The 18363-nt window shown below is 35.9% G+C and overlaps 1 protein-coding gene across 2 annotated transcripts; it reads left to right on the top strand.

The window, feature by feature from the left end:
• Nucleotides 1-6727: 6727 nt before the first annotated feature.
• Nucleotides 6728-16801, top strand: LOC121416315 (ALX homeobox protein 1-like). 2 transcript variants are annotated; one of them, XM_041609869.1, is made up of 4 exons: nt 6728-7331; nt 11457-11893; nt 12759-13191; nt 16603-16801. In XM_041609869.1, exons 1-4 carry the CDS (start codon nt 7058-7060, stop codon nt 16770-16772), a joined length of 1314 nt encoding a protein of 437 aa, XP_041465803.1. In that variant the 5' UTR covers nt 6728-7057; the 3' UTR covers nt 16773-16801. The 2 variants fall into 2 exon arrangements, with proteins under 2 accessions (XP_041465803.1, XP_041465802.1); XM_041609868.1 differs by having other exon boundaries at nt 6729-7331; nt 12759-13233; nt 16645-16801.
• The last annotated feature ends 1562 nt before the right edge of the window (nt 16802-18363 follow it).

Genomic DNA, 18363 nt, shown 5'->3' with positions numbered 1-18363 from the left:
GCGCGAAGCTCGAGCGGAAAATTTCTAGATTTAGTCCTATAATATTTACTGAACGAGACACTCTATTCATGATTTGTAAATCCTGAAAACGATGAGTATTAATAATGCGAGCGCAAAGCGCGAGCAAAAAAAAATTATATACGTTTTGAACTGGTACCTGTTGAAAAGGTACCTGCTTGCACTTAGCCATGAAGGCGTCACATATTTCAACAATCAAAAAATGCGAGCGCGAAGCTGAACATTTTTGAACATTTTTAAAGAAAGAATGGAAAATTTCAATCAGTTTTGGTAATCGTGAACAGGATCGCTATATAATTTAACGATTGATGCGAGCGCGAAAAAATCGAGATTTAGACCTATAAGTGGGCCACTCTGTTCATGTTTTGTAAATCATCAAAAGGATGAGTAATATGGGGTGTTCCTTCTTTAATAATGCGAGCACAAAGCGCGAGCAGAAAAATTTTGATATTGTGATCTGAAACTGGATAATGATTTAAATTAAAGAACAAGTTGAGTATCTGAATAAACATGCGCAAGCGTGTTTCATATTTAGACCTAGAATCTAGTCATTCTAAATACAACTTTAATCATGAAACTTTGATATTCCGATCGGAAAAAAGAGTCAATTTCAGCTTTATATTTCAAGCACTTTGTAGAAAAATTGTTAGGTGGATATGGATCGCACTTAAAAAAAGAGCTGATATTATTATTACTTTGAGTTTTGACATAGGACCGGGACATCCTTACGACATGCCATCATATGAAAATGATGACTATCTTCCTATTCCTCTTGCTAAGCGCGAGGTGAAACAAAAGGGACAATTTAATTATTAAATTGATATCATATTTATCAATGCCTAAATGAGGGCGCAAAATCTGACGATATCATTGCATTAAAACTGGACATTTCACTTTTGTGACAATGAATAGGATGCATCAGTTAATATATTTTTAACCATTAATGCGAGCGCAAATCGCGAGCTATAATTTTTGATAAACTGTCATGAAAAGGGGATTTTAAGTATTTTGTTGTATAATCAATATTGAAACATTTATATAACTCGCCAATCAAAATGCGAGCGTGCAGCGCGCTAGCTCATGCGTCTTAACAATCAGACCTGAAAAGGGATATTTTGAAAACTTTATGGAATACACGAAAATAATAGGTACCTGATAAATCAAAATTTGCGAGCGTGCAGCGCAAGCAGCAAATGTTAACATTCAAACCCTAAAACTGACATTTTTACAGAGCACTTTTTAAAAACCAATTTGTAAATTACACAAAATAATGAAAGTTCGATATCCGAGGTGAAATTTGTGTTGTATATTGACTTCCAAACTTGATATTCGAACTCCATATTGAACAAGATATGTGAATCACCTAACAGGCAATGCGAGCGTGAGCGAAAATTTTATTTAGTGTCACGAAAGATTCTTTTTATTTTCCAAGTCTTCCCCGCATCTTATTTCATGCACTCGTCGTTCTTCTCTTCCTTTTCTCCTCTTCTTTTTTTTGCTCCGCCAAGAGGGAGGGGGGGGGGGGGGAGCTCGGCCCCCTGGATCCGCCTATGGGGACAAGGGGCGGAAAAATATGACAAGCAAAAGAAAAAGGTTATCATCGCCAAAGTAAGGTCATCTCGTCCCAAAATACATGTTTTATTTCGATTTAGAATGATGTATTTCTTACCATCATAAAAGACCAAAATTAGTAGGGGGACATTTGAAAAAAAAAATGATTTCGTGTAAAAAGTCAATGCAAATTGGGTTTTCAACCAAAAATCATAAACATGTTATTGTTTTTACTTTTGCTGGTCTATACAAGTCTATTTTAGGCTGGTTATGATCGCGAAAGTGTCCCTGACAAAGTTCGTAAAAACAATGAAAAGCAAAAGGTCCCTAAAAACAAAGAAACATATGAATTTGCAAAAAAAAGATACATTAAAGAAGCCATTTTCATCTTCTTTTGCTAAGAAGACCACAAAGAGTTTCTGTACCCAAAATTAGAACATTGGAGTTTTATTTAGGGAGTTTGAGGACAAAGTATGATTTTGCATACTAATTACGCATAGATTAGCATAATCACTTAATAGCAAATTGCATGAAATCATTTACTATACAGTTTTGTAGATTATGTCCCAGAAAAACTGCGTGTCAATGTTCGGCGCGATTGACGTCCGAGATCTCAAGAGGGGGGGGGGGGGGGAGCTTGTGTTCATCAGCGTATCAAGAAGAGTGATACAAAGAACTAAAGAATAAAGTTAAAGTTGTAATCAAAATGAGCAAGCTTTGAAAGTCAAGAGGGATTTAATTTGCCCCCTCCCCCATCTACCCCCACTCCTTAGCGATCTGCAAGAACAGTTTTGTATAACACTCTGCAGGAGGGCGTGTAGTATCATATTCATTATAACGATCGACAAAGACGAACCGGCACCATCATCCAAGGGGGTGCCCCCAAACGATTTTTTGTGTCATGGAGGGAGTACAACGGACTATCAGCACTTGGAGTCGTCAGCTCGGGAGGGGGCTGACTCAAGATGGAATTAAATATAAAAAAGGCACTTCGATCCAACAAAAGTGGGAGGACTGATTAACCCCCTTACGTCTATTCCAAATCCACTCACACAAATTAAGGTCGTTTGACTGGCACAATGCTACAATTCCAGATTTAGATTTGTCTAGAAGTCATTTGCAGCAGCCGTTGTTAATCCTGGCCTCCCAGAATGGCTTCGATTGACCCTAGTTTGGTTCATCTTTTCCCACAATCCTCCTCTACCACTTCGACAGATTAAAGAAACCTTACATTAGTTATTGCAAAACAAGACCGAAACCTTACAATTTCAGCCAAAGATGGGACTCCTGCCGGATCGAGGATCTATACAAAAAAGTAATTTTAAACGTCATATTTAAAAAAAAAAGACAAGTCCACCCCCACAAAAAAACTAATTTAAGTAAAAATAGAAAATCCAACAATCATAACACTGAAACCTTCATCAACATTGGATGTAAAATAAGAAAGTTATGACATTTTTAAATTTTGCTTGATTTCACAAAACAGTGATATGAACATCCTGATCGTTATGCAAATGAGGAGCCTGATGACATCATCCACTCACTATTTCTTTTGTATTTTATTATATGAAATATTCTAATTTTCTCCTCATTATCAAGTGAAACAACAATTAATTCCTCCCTGATTAGCATTGTTTAATACTATATGGTTCAGTCAAGTTTATCCTTATTGTCAAATCTGTAAAAAAAAATACTGTCTATAAATTCAAACTATAAAAAAAAAAAATAGTGAGTAGGGGAAATCATCGACTGTCTGATTTTCATGTCACTGAAAATTTGCATATCACTGTTTTTTTGAAAAATAAGCGAAATCTTAGAATGCCATAACTTTCTTTTTTATGTCCGATTTTGATGAAACTTTCAATGCTAATTTCTCTATTTATTCAAATTATTATCATTCTGGGGTGGACTTGACCTTTAAGTCGTGATCAAGGTAATGAATTAAGATCAATTATATTTTTTTGAAGAAAAAGAAAGCCTTTATACACTTTCATTGCATTTCATGAAAGCTGTTACAAGCATCAACTTTTAATATTTATCATTATACTTTTGTTAAAAAAAGTTAGAATTTTGATTTTTTATACAAAGAATTAAAGAATGAAAACAAAATTTTTACAATCGGAATTTCAAGGGGTAATTAGATTTCGTTCACATGATCAAATATTAACGAAATATTAAGGCTGGATAGTAACATAGATAAATGGTGAAAAGTTGCATTTATATAGCTCATTTCATTGACAATCCAATGCGCTTTACAATAAAATAGCATACATGCAATATATCACTTAATCTCAGTTTAGACATGTTAGAGATATAATATGCATTATTAATTATCAACTCAAATAATAATTACGTCAATCCGCACAAGAATAGTATACATCAAAACATAATCATTATGATCATAATAGAAAGAAACTTAGCGGTAATAATAATAATGATAATAATAATAATGATGATGATGATAATAATAATAATAATAGTGATAATAAAAATAGTAATAATAATAATAATGATATTGATGATAATAATAATAATAACAATGATAATGATAATAATAATGGCATTCATATAGCGCCATCAATCTATAAATATTATTTTCCGAGACGCACAAGAGAAAAGAGTTTGGATGAGGGTCTTCATGGTCTTATAGTGACAAGAACCGATACTATAAAACATATAATCCCTCATGTAAGCTTTGAAAGTCTCTAATGATAATGTGATTTTTAAATCAATGGTAAATAATTTCACAGAGAAGGTGCTGTAACAGAGAAAGCTCGATCATCGGAGATTACTCGTGTTTTGAGGGCATTCAGAAGAAGATGACGTGATATGATCTCATGCTACGAGATGGTGCAATATACCTGTAAAGTCACACAACATTTGCTCCTGTCCTAAAAGGGAAAAGGGTTAGAGTTAGGATTGTAATATGATTTTTGGTTCAGAATAATGTAAAGATAAGGACTAGGGTTTATTTAGTTGGTTTTGTCTAACCATTTTTCATCGGACCAGTTATCGGTAGAGCGATTGGCATAGAACCACTGGGGAACACTGTATTAAAGATTTCGTGATATTTTGGCTTTTTTTAGTTGAGATAGATTTATAAATAATATTCGGAAAATATCACAATTCCCTGTCTTCGTTTTCCTGGAGGGAGGGTCAAGTGCCTCCGGTCCCCAGAACCCACAGCTTAAATTAGTCGGAGTGCCCAGTTGTTCCGGATATGTTTGTACATCTCAACGTGCGTGGATTTGATTCCCACTCATGCCGATACGAGGTATCACTCGCGTAAAACATTCCTCAAAGACTTTTGAAAGATTCATGCAAAATAAACGTGAAATTGGAGGGTCAAATGTTTACTACAATTGGATAGGATATTCCATATCTGACAATTGTAAGAAGGGTATCGTAGCCAGCTCATTTAAAAAATAAATTTTAAAAAAATTTATGAAGATTACTATGATGAGATCAAATTTATCAACTGAAACGATAAAATGGCCCTAATTCTTCCGCCAGTCAAAAAATAGTTCCAAAGTCATTGATATATCTTCCCAATTTGGGAAGTTCAGTAGTTACCATTTCTAGAATCAGTGTTGTTAGATTTTCAATTATATATTCATACACTTTTGTCAATCAGCGATATCAAACTGAAAAAATTTGGTTGGTTCGAACGAATATCTTTAGCCTTTCTGTTGTAATTAGTCTCATGAAACCACGAGCGATTTAATGGATTTGTGATATATCTAATTTCTCTTTATCTCCCAAGAACTGGTCAATGTGTCATGTATGTGTAACTTACGACAAGCTTTATGAGATACCTTTCTGATGTGATCATTATAAATGTATCGAAATCCTATAGGGCGAGTGGAATTGGCCACAGAATGAAAAAAAAGGAAAAGACACTAAAAACAACAAAAATCAAAACAAAAAACAAGTCAGTTCCATCGAGCGAAAAAGGAGGTGGCTAGAGTATTTAACTCCCATTAGCGTTCCTGAAGATTTTTGAACGGGAAAATAATCTCACAAGTGGCAAAAATGACGACTTGTCATTCAATTTTGGGAAGGAAAGCTGCACCCCTTCGCAATCGATCCTTGGTCTGCTACAGAAAAATTTCACAAAAAAAAATGAGACAAGATTACTTTTACTCCGGAGAGGTTTCAACGTTCTGAAAGCAACAACTATACCAATCGTAAAACACTAATAAGATGATAAACACATTCATTTTCTCATTTCCATCTTGTACGTATTATTCAACCATTGTTTAAAAAATGGCTCCATGGTTCGAAATTGACAATTTGAACATAAAATGAAACAAGAATGCGACAACAAAAGCTAAATAATTACTCAGCCCTACCCTTTCTTGTTTTTCTTTCCTTTCGACCATTAGCAAATCGGATTTATATTAAGATGAGAAGCATTGGTTAATCAATGCTGTCTATTATGATTTCATTCCCGGATGAAGAATACCACAAATTATAAGCCTCCTTAATTGGGATGCTACTCACAATTGACTAATTGACTTTAAACTCTCCTCCCATTGCTCTGTGTCTGCCCGGTTAATGAACTTCGAACAGGGACATCACCCCCACCAATCTCCACCTGTAATTTTATCATTGCCACAATCCACCCTCTTTAAAAAAAATCGTCTTGTCTACATAAATGCACAAAGCGCCCTCACAATGTTTTCATTAAGATAATCAATTGAACAAAGTCCTATAATGATGATACATCATTAGAGCTCTCTATGTTTTTCTATAGGAGCTAAGTGGTGGTATTGACGGGGGGTGTCGGACTGCAACACCGTCTTGGCGACACCATCAACTTGACTCAGTCCAAAGCCCATTATATAAACCAACACTTTACTTTATTCCCTCTTTTCTTCTATTCATCCGATCATCGAACCAGCTCGAAAGTGCTTCCACCTTATCACTCAAACAAGACCAATTCATCCTCAGACAAGTCACAGACCAAGCTGCCACTCAGAGTATAGACTATTGATAACGGTCTATTCACATTCACTAATCTACTATTGTCGATGGGACAATAGTAGTCTATTTACTGAATAGGTGCCCGCCCCCCATATTCTGCCTTGAGCCGTTTGATTGGCACATGCCCGCAAGTTTGACAACTTTTCCTTTTTTTACAAGTATCCTTATTCCTGAGCATACGATCCGTTGAAAGATAGTGGGTACGGTAGTACAAGAGATTCAACGGGTCATGTTTTGTTTCATTTCAGGGTTGGCTAGTCCTACGGATAACAACATTCAGAGTTGACTTTGAATTTCAATCTCTCACCTACTTCGATATCTATACTCTCAAATTGATCGGCTTGAGCTCTTGGGATACATAACATGTTTCTACCGTTTTGACTCGAGTTGAGTTTCTAGACTATTGGGCTGCTTCTGCTTAGTCCCAAATTAATCTAAGTTCATCCTGATAGGCCAATTTTCATAATTTCGTTGGAATCACAGGCCTATACCCCAGAAAAAAATGACGGCAGTTGTTGTCCCTTCGTCCAAGTCCAGACTCCCGGAAGTGAACATGCCGAAGACCATCTTACCAACCACTCCGTGTAGTGGTCCAAGCAACTACTCAATAGACTTCCTTCTTGGGAGAAAAGCCCCCGCTCTTGAAAGATCTAGTCGGAAAGTGATGGCCCGAGACCGGTCACCTATCCGGGTGGAACACAGCGAAGGCTACCATGACAAGGATGACCACGGAAGGGCGCGTTACCATCGTGATGTTTATGACTTTGAATCGACGGGTAAGGCTTCTTTCATTTCCTCCATATAAGAATTCTTGTTAAACTTTGAGAGGCAAAAAAACAAGAAGACCTATAATTTCGGAAAACTTGAAAGGTTGATGATTAGACTTATGATGTTTTTCGAGCTTGCTTTTCAGATCATCTTCAGGAATTTAATTTCAATGGTATTGGTTAGGCCTATGTAGCAATTGAGCTGTAAAAGTATGAGAAAGAAATTGCAAAGATACATGCAATTTCAATGTGTGTTATTAGAAAATATATCAAATTACGTCATACTAATATATATAATGTTATCAAATATAGTAATAGTGGACATTAAAAGTGGTTTAATTCGAGTAAAACCTAAATTTGGTACTTACCCGCGAGGAACAATATACAAATGTGATGAATGGGGGAGGTTTAATTTATTCTGTTTTATCAGTTGACTTATAAATCAGTTGCGCTTACATTTTACATCACTTCACGTTACTATTTTGTTTAATTCAATTCAATTCTCCCGATCTTATTTCTTATCAAATTACGTTTTGATTGCATTTAGGATGTTTATATTCTGTTTATACTAGAAATGATACTTAATTCCAATCCAATGCTTTCACCCCCCCCCCCCCCCCCCCCCTCTTCGTTTTCTACTTGAGTCTCAAAAACCTCATCAAAGATGTATTCTGTTGCTGAATACAAAACAATACAGTCTTAAATAAACAGAGTAACACAGTTTTCCAGCATAAAAACAGATACAGTGTCAATACAAACACTATATTCTTTATTGCAAATATCCTTCGTGATTTCTTTCCTTGTAATGTATAATTATTAAACTTCATTTAACTTTTATCACTACACTCTAAAAAATACTGAGTAAAAATGCTCCATGAGGGCAATTATGTGTCCAATCAACTTGGGCATTTTCTTTAAGCATTTTTATTTATCCAGTGTGATGAAAACTTTGCCCATTCTAAAGCAATTGCTGCTTATTTTTTAACCTTACTGGACAATGCTTCCCGCATTGGGTAAAATACTGCCCAAATTGGTTTAGCACATAATATTACCCTCGTGGTGGTAACAATTTAACCCAATATTTTTTACAGTGTATTAAACAAAATTATTTAAAATATCCGATTAATAGGTATATAGTGAATTTATTTGAATTCATTTACGTTCGTTAAAAGTTTGCAACAGATTGTATGATTGGTATTTGATTATTACACTCTATACAGAGAACTGAGTATACAATCAAGCAATCAAATATATCTATTCACATAACTTTCTGCTTTCCCCTCAAAGTTAGTAAAGGATGATTCTACTCAGAATTCTACAAGAAATTGTGAATGCTTTAACAGATTGATAATAAGGAATATCACATAATAAGCCTATTGATAAAAATACATATTATTATTACGTGTATAATCGTTATCATTATTATCATTTTTCATAATTAGGTGGTCTGTCATTTATGACAGATCACCTTTTAATTTCGTCAGAATTTTCTTATTATTTTTATTTATTTATTTTTACGGATTTTTCTTGTCGCCAAGTTATCTCAAAATAGACTTGATCAATTTCATTGAATTTCATGTCATCTATAGGATCTGTCATGGACACGTCAAAATAAGCTTTTCAAGGTCATCACGTCATGATGACGTCATCTAGGCGCCATTTTGTAAAATCACATTATCAATCACATCTCCATTATCAATTATCAAAAATCAATCAAATTTACATCACATCAATTTCAGGTCAAGGGTCATTAAGTCATGTCATCAAAGGTCACCTGGAGGTCACGACGCGCGCGTACGCGCGCGTCAAAATTTAAAAATGCTCAAAATCACTTTTTGACCAAACGAGAGTACGTTTTAGGTCATTCTAAGCATTTCAAAAATTTGCGCGCGCGCACGCATGCGTGCGCGTTTCCGCGCGTAACACCTTAACGCAACTCAGAAACACCGTTTTTTTTACATCATTGCATTGATAATAAAATTTTGAACAATTTGATACCTTGATCAACCTTCTACGACCATTAATAACGAAATTAACACCCGTTAAACTTTGCAGCACGTGTGCGCGCGAGCTCTCACTATAGGCCATATATGGGCAAAAACATGCCTATTGCAAATTCACTGTAGCTCTTTAAATAGTCCATTGACCCCCAATTTTTTTTTCATATATCGATAGATTATGAGTTGTAGATTTGATTTCATGTCACCATTGTCCCTAAATTATATCGTGACGTCATCAAAATAGAGCCTAAACTAAAAATTTCATTTTTTCAAAAATGACGTCATCAAATTTATGCAAATTTGGTTGTAACTTCTCGAATATAGATCGTTTTTCGCCCAGATTTCGATATGTTGTGGTTTAGAATGTACTCTTTTTCCTTAGTAAACATAAATTTTCGTTTTGAGAAACGCATCATTGCGTAAAACAGCGATGAAAAGAGGCATGTCATTTTTCCTCATTTTGCGTGTAATCTCTATGGGACATGACTTTTTCTCAAAACCAGATTCGACATTCCTCTATTTCGTGAGCCATATCTCCATTTTTTCTTGTCAGTTTTCTTTAAGCTTTTAGTATGTTGTAGCTGAGATTCTAAGCTTTCGCAGATGTGCCCTTCATTTTTTGATCAGATGCCGAGATCATGCCCGTATTTCACTTGCAAAATTGGACTTGTAATTCTCAAAATTGCTTACGTGTATTCTCTATGGGGAATATCGTGGCTTTGACTGCTTCCTAAAGGGCGCGGGTTCGAGTCCTGGGGTGGACAAGATAATTTTTTTTTTCACTTTTTTTTTTCTTTTTGCCACTTCTTACATGATCCTTTATGATAATTTAAAGGTATACAAGTTTAAATTTAGCAAGATAAAACAGATTATAATTACTTTTTTTCATATCACATGTATTGTCATACATCAAAGAGACCCTTTTACAGTGCTTTATCATCTCCCGTCTTTCACAAGCATTCTATCCATAATCAACATTCAGTTGTCATCATGAAGATCACATTGATCTGCATGAACATGGTAAGTGATCATGACGGCAATAACAAAGACAGACCACCTAATTCGTCCGCATGACGAATTAAATTCTAGTTATTATTGTTGTTGTTGTTATTATTATGATTATTATCATTATCATCATCATTATCATCATCATCATCATTATGGGGAAATGTAAAAACCAAGATATTATAATTTTCATTTCCTTATACAAGACCAGTTTTGTAGAGAAATGATACTGCAAAACTGCATACCTTTGTATATAACACCAGGGCTGATTTCAGAAAGCATTTAATTACTGTTTACTTGCGGCATGTCACAGTCACACTGTAACGATAATGACTCTCAACCGACCGATACTATGCATGGGTCAAAACGTATTCGTTTTGATTGATTTGGAGTCGGATTGATTAGTGAGACTGCGGCTTTACTCTTAAAACATACGGTCCTCTTCAACTATTCGGCTAATACACGATAGTGGTTCAATTGACTATCTTTGATTTATTGCTATACACTCAACCGCTTCAACAAATTAATAAAGTCAAGTTCAATTTAACCATGGCATGTACTACATAACAAAAAAGGCAATCATTTATGTGTCAATGTGCATGCTAACGAGTATCGTGTGTCTTTATGTCAGCATGTCTATCTGTATACACGTTTATCATTACAGGAGGAAAAGGAAAATAATTATAATATTATCTCTCTAAAATAGACAGTGTTCACTCTTTTATAGGAATATAATTGAACTCATCAGAGTGCATCAAATGAATGGGCCTATATATTTTTGTTAAATCATATGTTAAGGTTACAGATAGGCCTGATAATATAGAACTTTACTGCTGCAGAACTGATTTTACTTTTGTCCCCTACACTAGAAAAAAAAACAGTAAAAAGTTTGGTCAATATACATATATATTCTCAGAAAAAAATATCACGATTCAACATGTTTACTCAATTTTTATGCTTGCCATTCGATTTTCAGAATATTTTCTATGAATAATACAATTAATAAATCGAATTAATTTAACTAATCCCTCTGTACTTGTGAAAGTATGCATTTATTTGTTACAATCATAATTGTTTTCAGAATGGGATAATAATAATTACTTTATTAAACGATTTTATCCTTTTATAGATGACAGAGACGTTGACTTCATGACATCGGTGAAATCATCCTCCAACTCCTCCACCTCACCATCATCAAGAGGAGATCGGTTCATACCATCATCACTTCCATTGGCATCATCACCGTCACGCAATCTACCAACATCGAACATCCCTCACATCAACCCAGCACTCATTTCACCGACATCATCCACGCATTCATCATCTTCATCGTCCCTAGATTCCGACTTCTCCGCCGCGATCGACAGAACAACGATGTCAGGAGACGAGGCGAACGCAGCGGATGATGCCGATAGTTCCTCACGGAAGCTCCGACGATCTAGGACAACTTTCACCACCTTTCAGCTACATCAGTTGGAGCGAGCATTCGAGATGACCCAGTATCCCGATGTCTTCATGAGAGAGGAACTGGCCCTCCGACTAGACCTGAGCGAATCAAGAGTTCAGGTATTATTATCTCAATGTTTGTTTCCTCACTGAATGAGATTTAATATTATGAATAACCCAACCACCCTAACACCAATAGACATGATAGACCCCCCCAATCTCGACGCCAGTAGACCCCCAATAGACCACCAATCTTAACGCCAATAGACATGACAGACCCCCCCCCCCCCCCATCTCGACGCCAGTAGACCCCCAATAGACCACCAATCTTAATGCCAATAGACATGACAGACCCCCCCCCCCCCCATCTCGACGCCAGTAGACCCCCAATAGACCACCAATCTTAACGCCAATAGACATGACAGACCCCAATCCCGACGCCAATAGAACACAGTAGGCATCTATACTATTATCCCTCAATCGTGTCGAGCATGCACGTCAACTTTGGTAAATTATTCAAAATTACAGAAAACTAAAACATGTTTAATTTCATGTAATCACTTTTCGTATACATTAATGCTTTGTGACATTTTCAACAATTGTTTTTAAAAATCATGTTTTGTCGTCAAACCTTAAATGAATAGCTAACGTTATCTTATACTTATCTTTAAACAACATGCAATAATTATGTGGATCTACACATATCATTATAATTGCATTTGTAATAAACTCCAAAGGGCTGCTAAAAGTTAAACCAGCATTGTGTATTATTTTGTTCTAATGATACAACCAAAGCCCCGTGTTTTTCGTTTATAACGATCCATTTATACTAATGAGCCCATTATTATGAAAACTGATAATTAACATTGTAGTATTATTTTTGTTTGGTTACATTACCACAGCAGAGCATTACAACATCTATTCAACAACCCACAAGTATCATTATTTTTCGTTTGTTATTTTCCAACTTTCTTTATCTGTCTAGGTTTGGTTCCAGAACCGACGGGCTAAATGGCGTAAGAAGGAAAAACTCTTCGACCGTAAGAGTCCTTGTAGTTTTGGTGGCTTCGGGAAACCATATCCTACCGAGATGACCAAAATGGCGGATCCCTTTCTTCATCCGATGGACAGACCAAGCCATCCATTAGCATTCTCAAACCGAGGAATGACGGGCATCCCCTTACCAGCTAACCCATTCGGTCTAGGAATACCCTCTCAACTTCCAGCAGCGCCACCACCCCTATGGATTGCCAACCCCTATTTGGCCGGAGTTCTGCGCGGTGGCGAACCTCCACACTTTGCATTTCAGCACACAACTGACATCGATTTATTAAGAACCGGCCAAAAGGCTATGGACCTGGTTAGTTTGTCTGGGGTTGGAGCGTTACAACAAGGCACCAAACTCCCACATTCCCTACCAATCACGATCCCGAAACTTTACATGTCTCCAGCTGAAAAGGGTCGGAGAATGGAAGAAGAAACAAGGAAAAGGAAAAGCATCGATACCCTTCGATCCAAGGCTAAGGATCATTCTTTCAGTGACTCCTCCTGTTCTTCACCTCCTAGTTCACCACTTTCCATCCAATAATCAAACTGATCGTAAGAAATATTGAAGCCCGTGTGTTTAGAACCTTGCCCTATAACGTAGGCGCATCTCGTACGCACTGATTTTTTTATGGTTTCCATAATTTTGACCATTCAAATACCGAGACGAAAATAGTCACAATTACATGTAACATCTATTTCATTAGAAATGTCTCTTATCAGTAAGTATATAAACATCTTTCGGTATTAATTCAATGAGTATGTCATCGACTAAGCCACTGATGATGAGATCACGGGGGGGGGGGGCGTTTCATGAAAGGACTTGTCAAACGTTTTATCCGACAAGTCCCATTTTATCCGACAGTTACCATAGGAACAGTGCCTCTCAGCCAATCAAAATCATGAAAAGATGTCAGATCTGACAACTTGTTGGATGAAACTATTGATGAAATGCTCCCCTGATGTCTGACCACGATGTTACGCGGTGCCGGCCTTGCGTCGGCCTCGGTCCCAGTCACAAAAAGAAAAATGGGGAAAAACATGGAACGGCCTCATGACTATGCTGAATATTGTTATACACGGCCTCGGATCCATCCTACACAGCAAAAACTGTGGTGTTAACCGGTGTACATGGAGGACCACACCAGTTCTTTTACACCGGTGTTAAATTGGTGTTAGTTTTACACCTATAGGTGTTATTACAACACCTTTGGTTGTTACATTTACACTCTTTAGTGTTATGTTCAATCTTTAGGGTGTAATTTTAACACCTCAGGGTGTGGTCCTCTATTAACACCAATTGGTGTCAGTTTTAACACCACAGTTTCTACAGTGATAGCATCCCCGTGTTTCCATGATAAAACATGAAAAATAAATAAATTTTGCCCCCCCCTCCCCTCCCCTAGTTCCTCAAATTTTGTGCAATGATGTATAGTATTATATGAATAATTATTCAAGACAAGGAAAGTCGATTCATATAAAAGTAGTTTTAGAACATGGTTTGGCAGATAAATATTCAAGAAACTTTGAGTCAAATAGTGTTGCTGTTCATTACATTTCTCAACTGGTCAGATTCCAGATCTTAAGAGGTATAGGCCTATTAATATTTTACTTATTTTTAGTAGTTTACATCAAGGTAGATCATAATATACGCAGTATGAGACGAAATGGTAGTTTCTGTAAATAAATTGGAATTATATTTCAAGAAACCTGTATGTGCTGGAAATTACAATTATAATCGAAAGATCTGATATGATATCTCTGAAGATTGACTGTACTAAAATGATATGAATGACGGTATAATGAAGGATATTTGAACGAATATCGAAATCCAATTTGAATTCGAAGAAACAATCACTAAAAAATGATTCAAACCACTTGCTGGAGCAGACTCCGTATGTGTCGGAAACAAGCAAGTTGGTGATATTAATAAATTCTCATTAAATTGACTCCAAACCAGCCGATAGTATGTCATTGGTAGTAATGTAACGGCTTTTGTCGGTCTAAAGTCGGGTTCACCGGCATTACTTTATCATTTTAATACACCAGTATTTAATTTATTTTTCCATTCCAACGTGCTTATACATCATTTCGCTTTTTGTATACAGTTTACAGCAATTTTGACATGCCTGAAAGGCCTTTATCATTTATTTTAACTTTGTTTTATGTGGTTTTTGTCTTTGCAAAACTTGGATGGTAATAAAATGAGCTCAAAGCTCCTAAAATATCAGTTGACGCATTGTATACTTCCTTTTATTCCCTTCGTGGCACACAATTACAAACCATTTTCTTCATTTCTTCCAGTGAAATAAATTGAAACTGAGATTTCCATTTGTTTTTTTTTTCATCATATCCAAACGATCTACAGTCTCTACACAACCACAAAATGCAACTTTTCCTCTTCATTTTGATACCAAATATGATATGAATAGTATAGATGAGCAAGAACAGTTTGAAAAATCAATGTCGAAAAAAAAGTTGCGCAGAAAAAGGATCTAGATTTGTCAAGGATGAGACGACTAATAGTAAAAGCAAGGAATAGCATAGCGAGTTTCTGCGCAAATCGTTTATGATTATACCTCAGTATTTACAGTTTTTACTCCGCAATACGTGAATAAATAACTAAGTATTTGGTCTCAAATCAAAGAGAAGATCTCGTTCTTCCTGTTGGGTTTATGATCGAAACATATTGGTTTAGTCTAAAAACGGGTTTCTATTTTTGTGGGACTAAATTGAATAGTTTATTGCAAAGAGTGGGAGGGAAAGAGAGGGGGGTAGGGAGAGAGGGGGTGGGGGAGAAAGAGGAAGAATTGGAAGAAGGGCATTATATGTAAACGCGATATGTAAAAATATTACGAATATATTACTGCAGAATGTTTGCAAATTGATATATTTAGCACTCTTGCTGATATTGTATCTTCAGAAAACACCTCTAATAGAAATTATGTTATGGATAAAAAAATTTATTCAATACTTCAGTATTGGCAGTCCATTTCAATAAACGTAATATCGAAGGTATTTATCTTTTTTTAAAAAAACCGCATATCTTTATATTTGTTACATTTCATTTTGACGTGCAACTCATCGCCGACCAAATTCAAATTGCGATCTTCACAAGATCTCAAGTTAGGTGGTATCTTCTCCGGTCTTTTGTACCTCCCTGTTTCTATCAGTAGATTACGAGCTCTCAGTCGGAGCTCGGTTGTATTTTTTTCTCGAATTTACATTGCGCATTGAACATAAATAATTTTCTTGCCTTATATTGAATTTGAATTGCGGTAAAGTTCTTTGCTTATTTCCTTCCCTAGTGTCCCTGTCGTTAAATAAATCCAATTCAAATTATTCTTCAAATTTTCTTTCCATGGAGGTTTTGCATGTCATAATAAATTCTTTTTAGCGAAATGAGTATATAATCTGTGTGCAGTAATAATAATAATAAGAAGAGATTCTTATATAGCGCATAATATTCTACAGAATCTCTATGACCCCAGTAATCCTAGGGTCATGTACTTTTGCATGTTGAATAATTATCGGGTTCACATTAAAAATATTGTCCCCAGTCGCGATTTTTTCTCTCATAAGCCACACAGCTATCATGCGATGGCAAACTTTAGTGCGATCCGATTGGTTGGAGATACAGCTATACGGTCACGCCTACAATATTATTGGAGATTATCACGTGACTCGACAAAAAAAGTTTCACGATATATCACGTGACAAATAAAGTGAAATTAATCGGACACAGTTTTCATCATGATGGTCGAGCAAACTCCCACATTTCCTACCAATCACGATCCCGAAACTTTACATGTCTCCAGCTGAAAAGGGTCGGAGAATGGAAGAAGAAACAAGGAAAAAGAAAAGCATCGATACCCTTCGATCCAAGGCCAAGGATCATTCTTTCAGTGACTCCTCCTGTTCTTCACCTCCTAGTTCACCACTTTCCATCCAATAATCAAACTGATCGTAAGAAATATTGAAGCCCGTGTGTCTAGAACCTTGCCCTATAACAGTATAACGTAGGCGCATCTCCTACGCATTGATTTTTTATGGTTTCCATAATTTTGACCATTCAAATACCGAGACGAAAATAATCACAATTACATGTAACATTTATTTCATTACAAAGGTCTCTTATCAGTAAGTGGATAAACATCTTTCGGTATTAATTCAATGAGTATGTCATCGACTAAGCCACTGATGATGATTTTAATAGTATGGGGGTAAGGAAATGCAGTGTCAAAAGCATAAATAATTTTTTTTTCTTAAATCTTATGTGGTTTAGGAAATGAAATCGATCCCTGATCACCACATTTCTTACGAGGGAATGTGTTGACTAGGAAGACAATTTTAATAAGTCATTGTCGTTAAACCCCCACTCCCTAGCTGTCATATTCTATTATACCTTATATTACGTTCAAATCTAAAATTTGAAAATAGAACTCTTGAAAATAAGAATTTTCGTTCCTTCGCTTCTTAATGCGAAGACTTGGAATAAGGAGTTCTATTTCCGCATTTAATGTTGACTTTTTGACCATTAAAAACATCTTTTTGAACTACAAAAAAACGTATTTTTTATCCATTAAAAACGACCCTTTTCAAACAGAGTGAAAGTATACGCACGCATGATTGATTATTCAACGAAATTGAAGAACCTTTGGGTTCATTAAAGGTCAATTCCACTTCAGAAAAAATTTTGAGTTGAATAAATAGAGAAAACTCAAACTAGTAGAATGCTGAAAATTGGATGTAAAATAAGGAAGTTATGGGGTTTTAAAATTTCGCTTATTTTTCACAAAACAATGATATGCACAACTCAGTGACATGCAAATGAGACAGACGATGATGTCCCTTTAATACTCACATTTTCTTTTGTTTGTTTTTTATTGTTTGAATTATACAATATTTCTTTTCAAAATAGGGATCAACTTAACTGAACCATATAGTATTAAACAATACTAAATCCACATGTTCCGAAGGAAATAATCGTTGTTTCACTTGAAAATGAGGAGAAAAATTGAATATTTCATATTTCATATCATAAAATACAAAAGAGATAGTGAGTGGATGACGTCATGCAGTCTCCTCATTTGCATACTGACCAGGATGTGCTTATAGACCAATTTCACAACGTGAGAGGGCAGCAGACTGGTCGCCATGCTGCGGTGGGCGAATCAACTTTTATAGTACACAAGTCAATAGGGTATTTGGTACATTCGTTCGATTTTTTTTTATTTTGGACCAATTGAGCAGATTTCTTGTAAGATTCACAATGAGCATTAATCGGAGAAGTTCAGGTCGCAGCTGTGCTGTGTTCAATTGCCACAACAATTGGAGAAAGCTTCAGGATTGGAAGCAAAGTGAATGTGAAATTCACTCGCCTTGGACTCATGAAGCCTGTTTGTGTGTGAAGCCGTACTCCCTGCATAAGTTGTTATGATAGCAACTCCTGCTGGAATGGTAACTACCATGGCAAAAGTGAGAATTCTGCTTCCTGATTGGCTTTTATAATAAAAGTTGCCATTCCAGCAAGAGTTGCTATCATA

This window comes from Lytechinus variegatus, chromosome 5, assembly GCF_018143015.1.
Source record: "Lytechinus variegatus isolate NC3 chromosome 5, Lvar_3.0, whole genome shotgun sequence".
Lineage (NCBI taxonomy): Eukaryota > Metazoa > Echinodermata > Echinoidea > Temnopleuroida > Toxopneustidae > Lytechinus > Lytechinus variegatus.
Note: the sequence above shows the minus strand (reverse complement) of the source record. Positions and strands in the feature narration are given on the sequence as shown.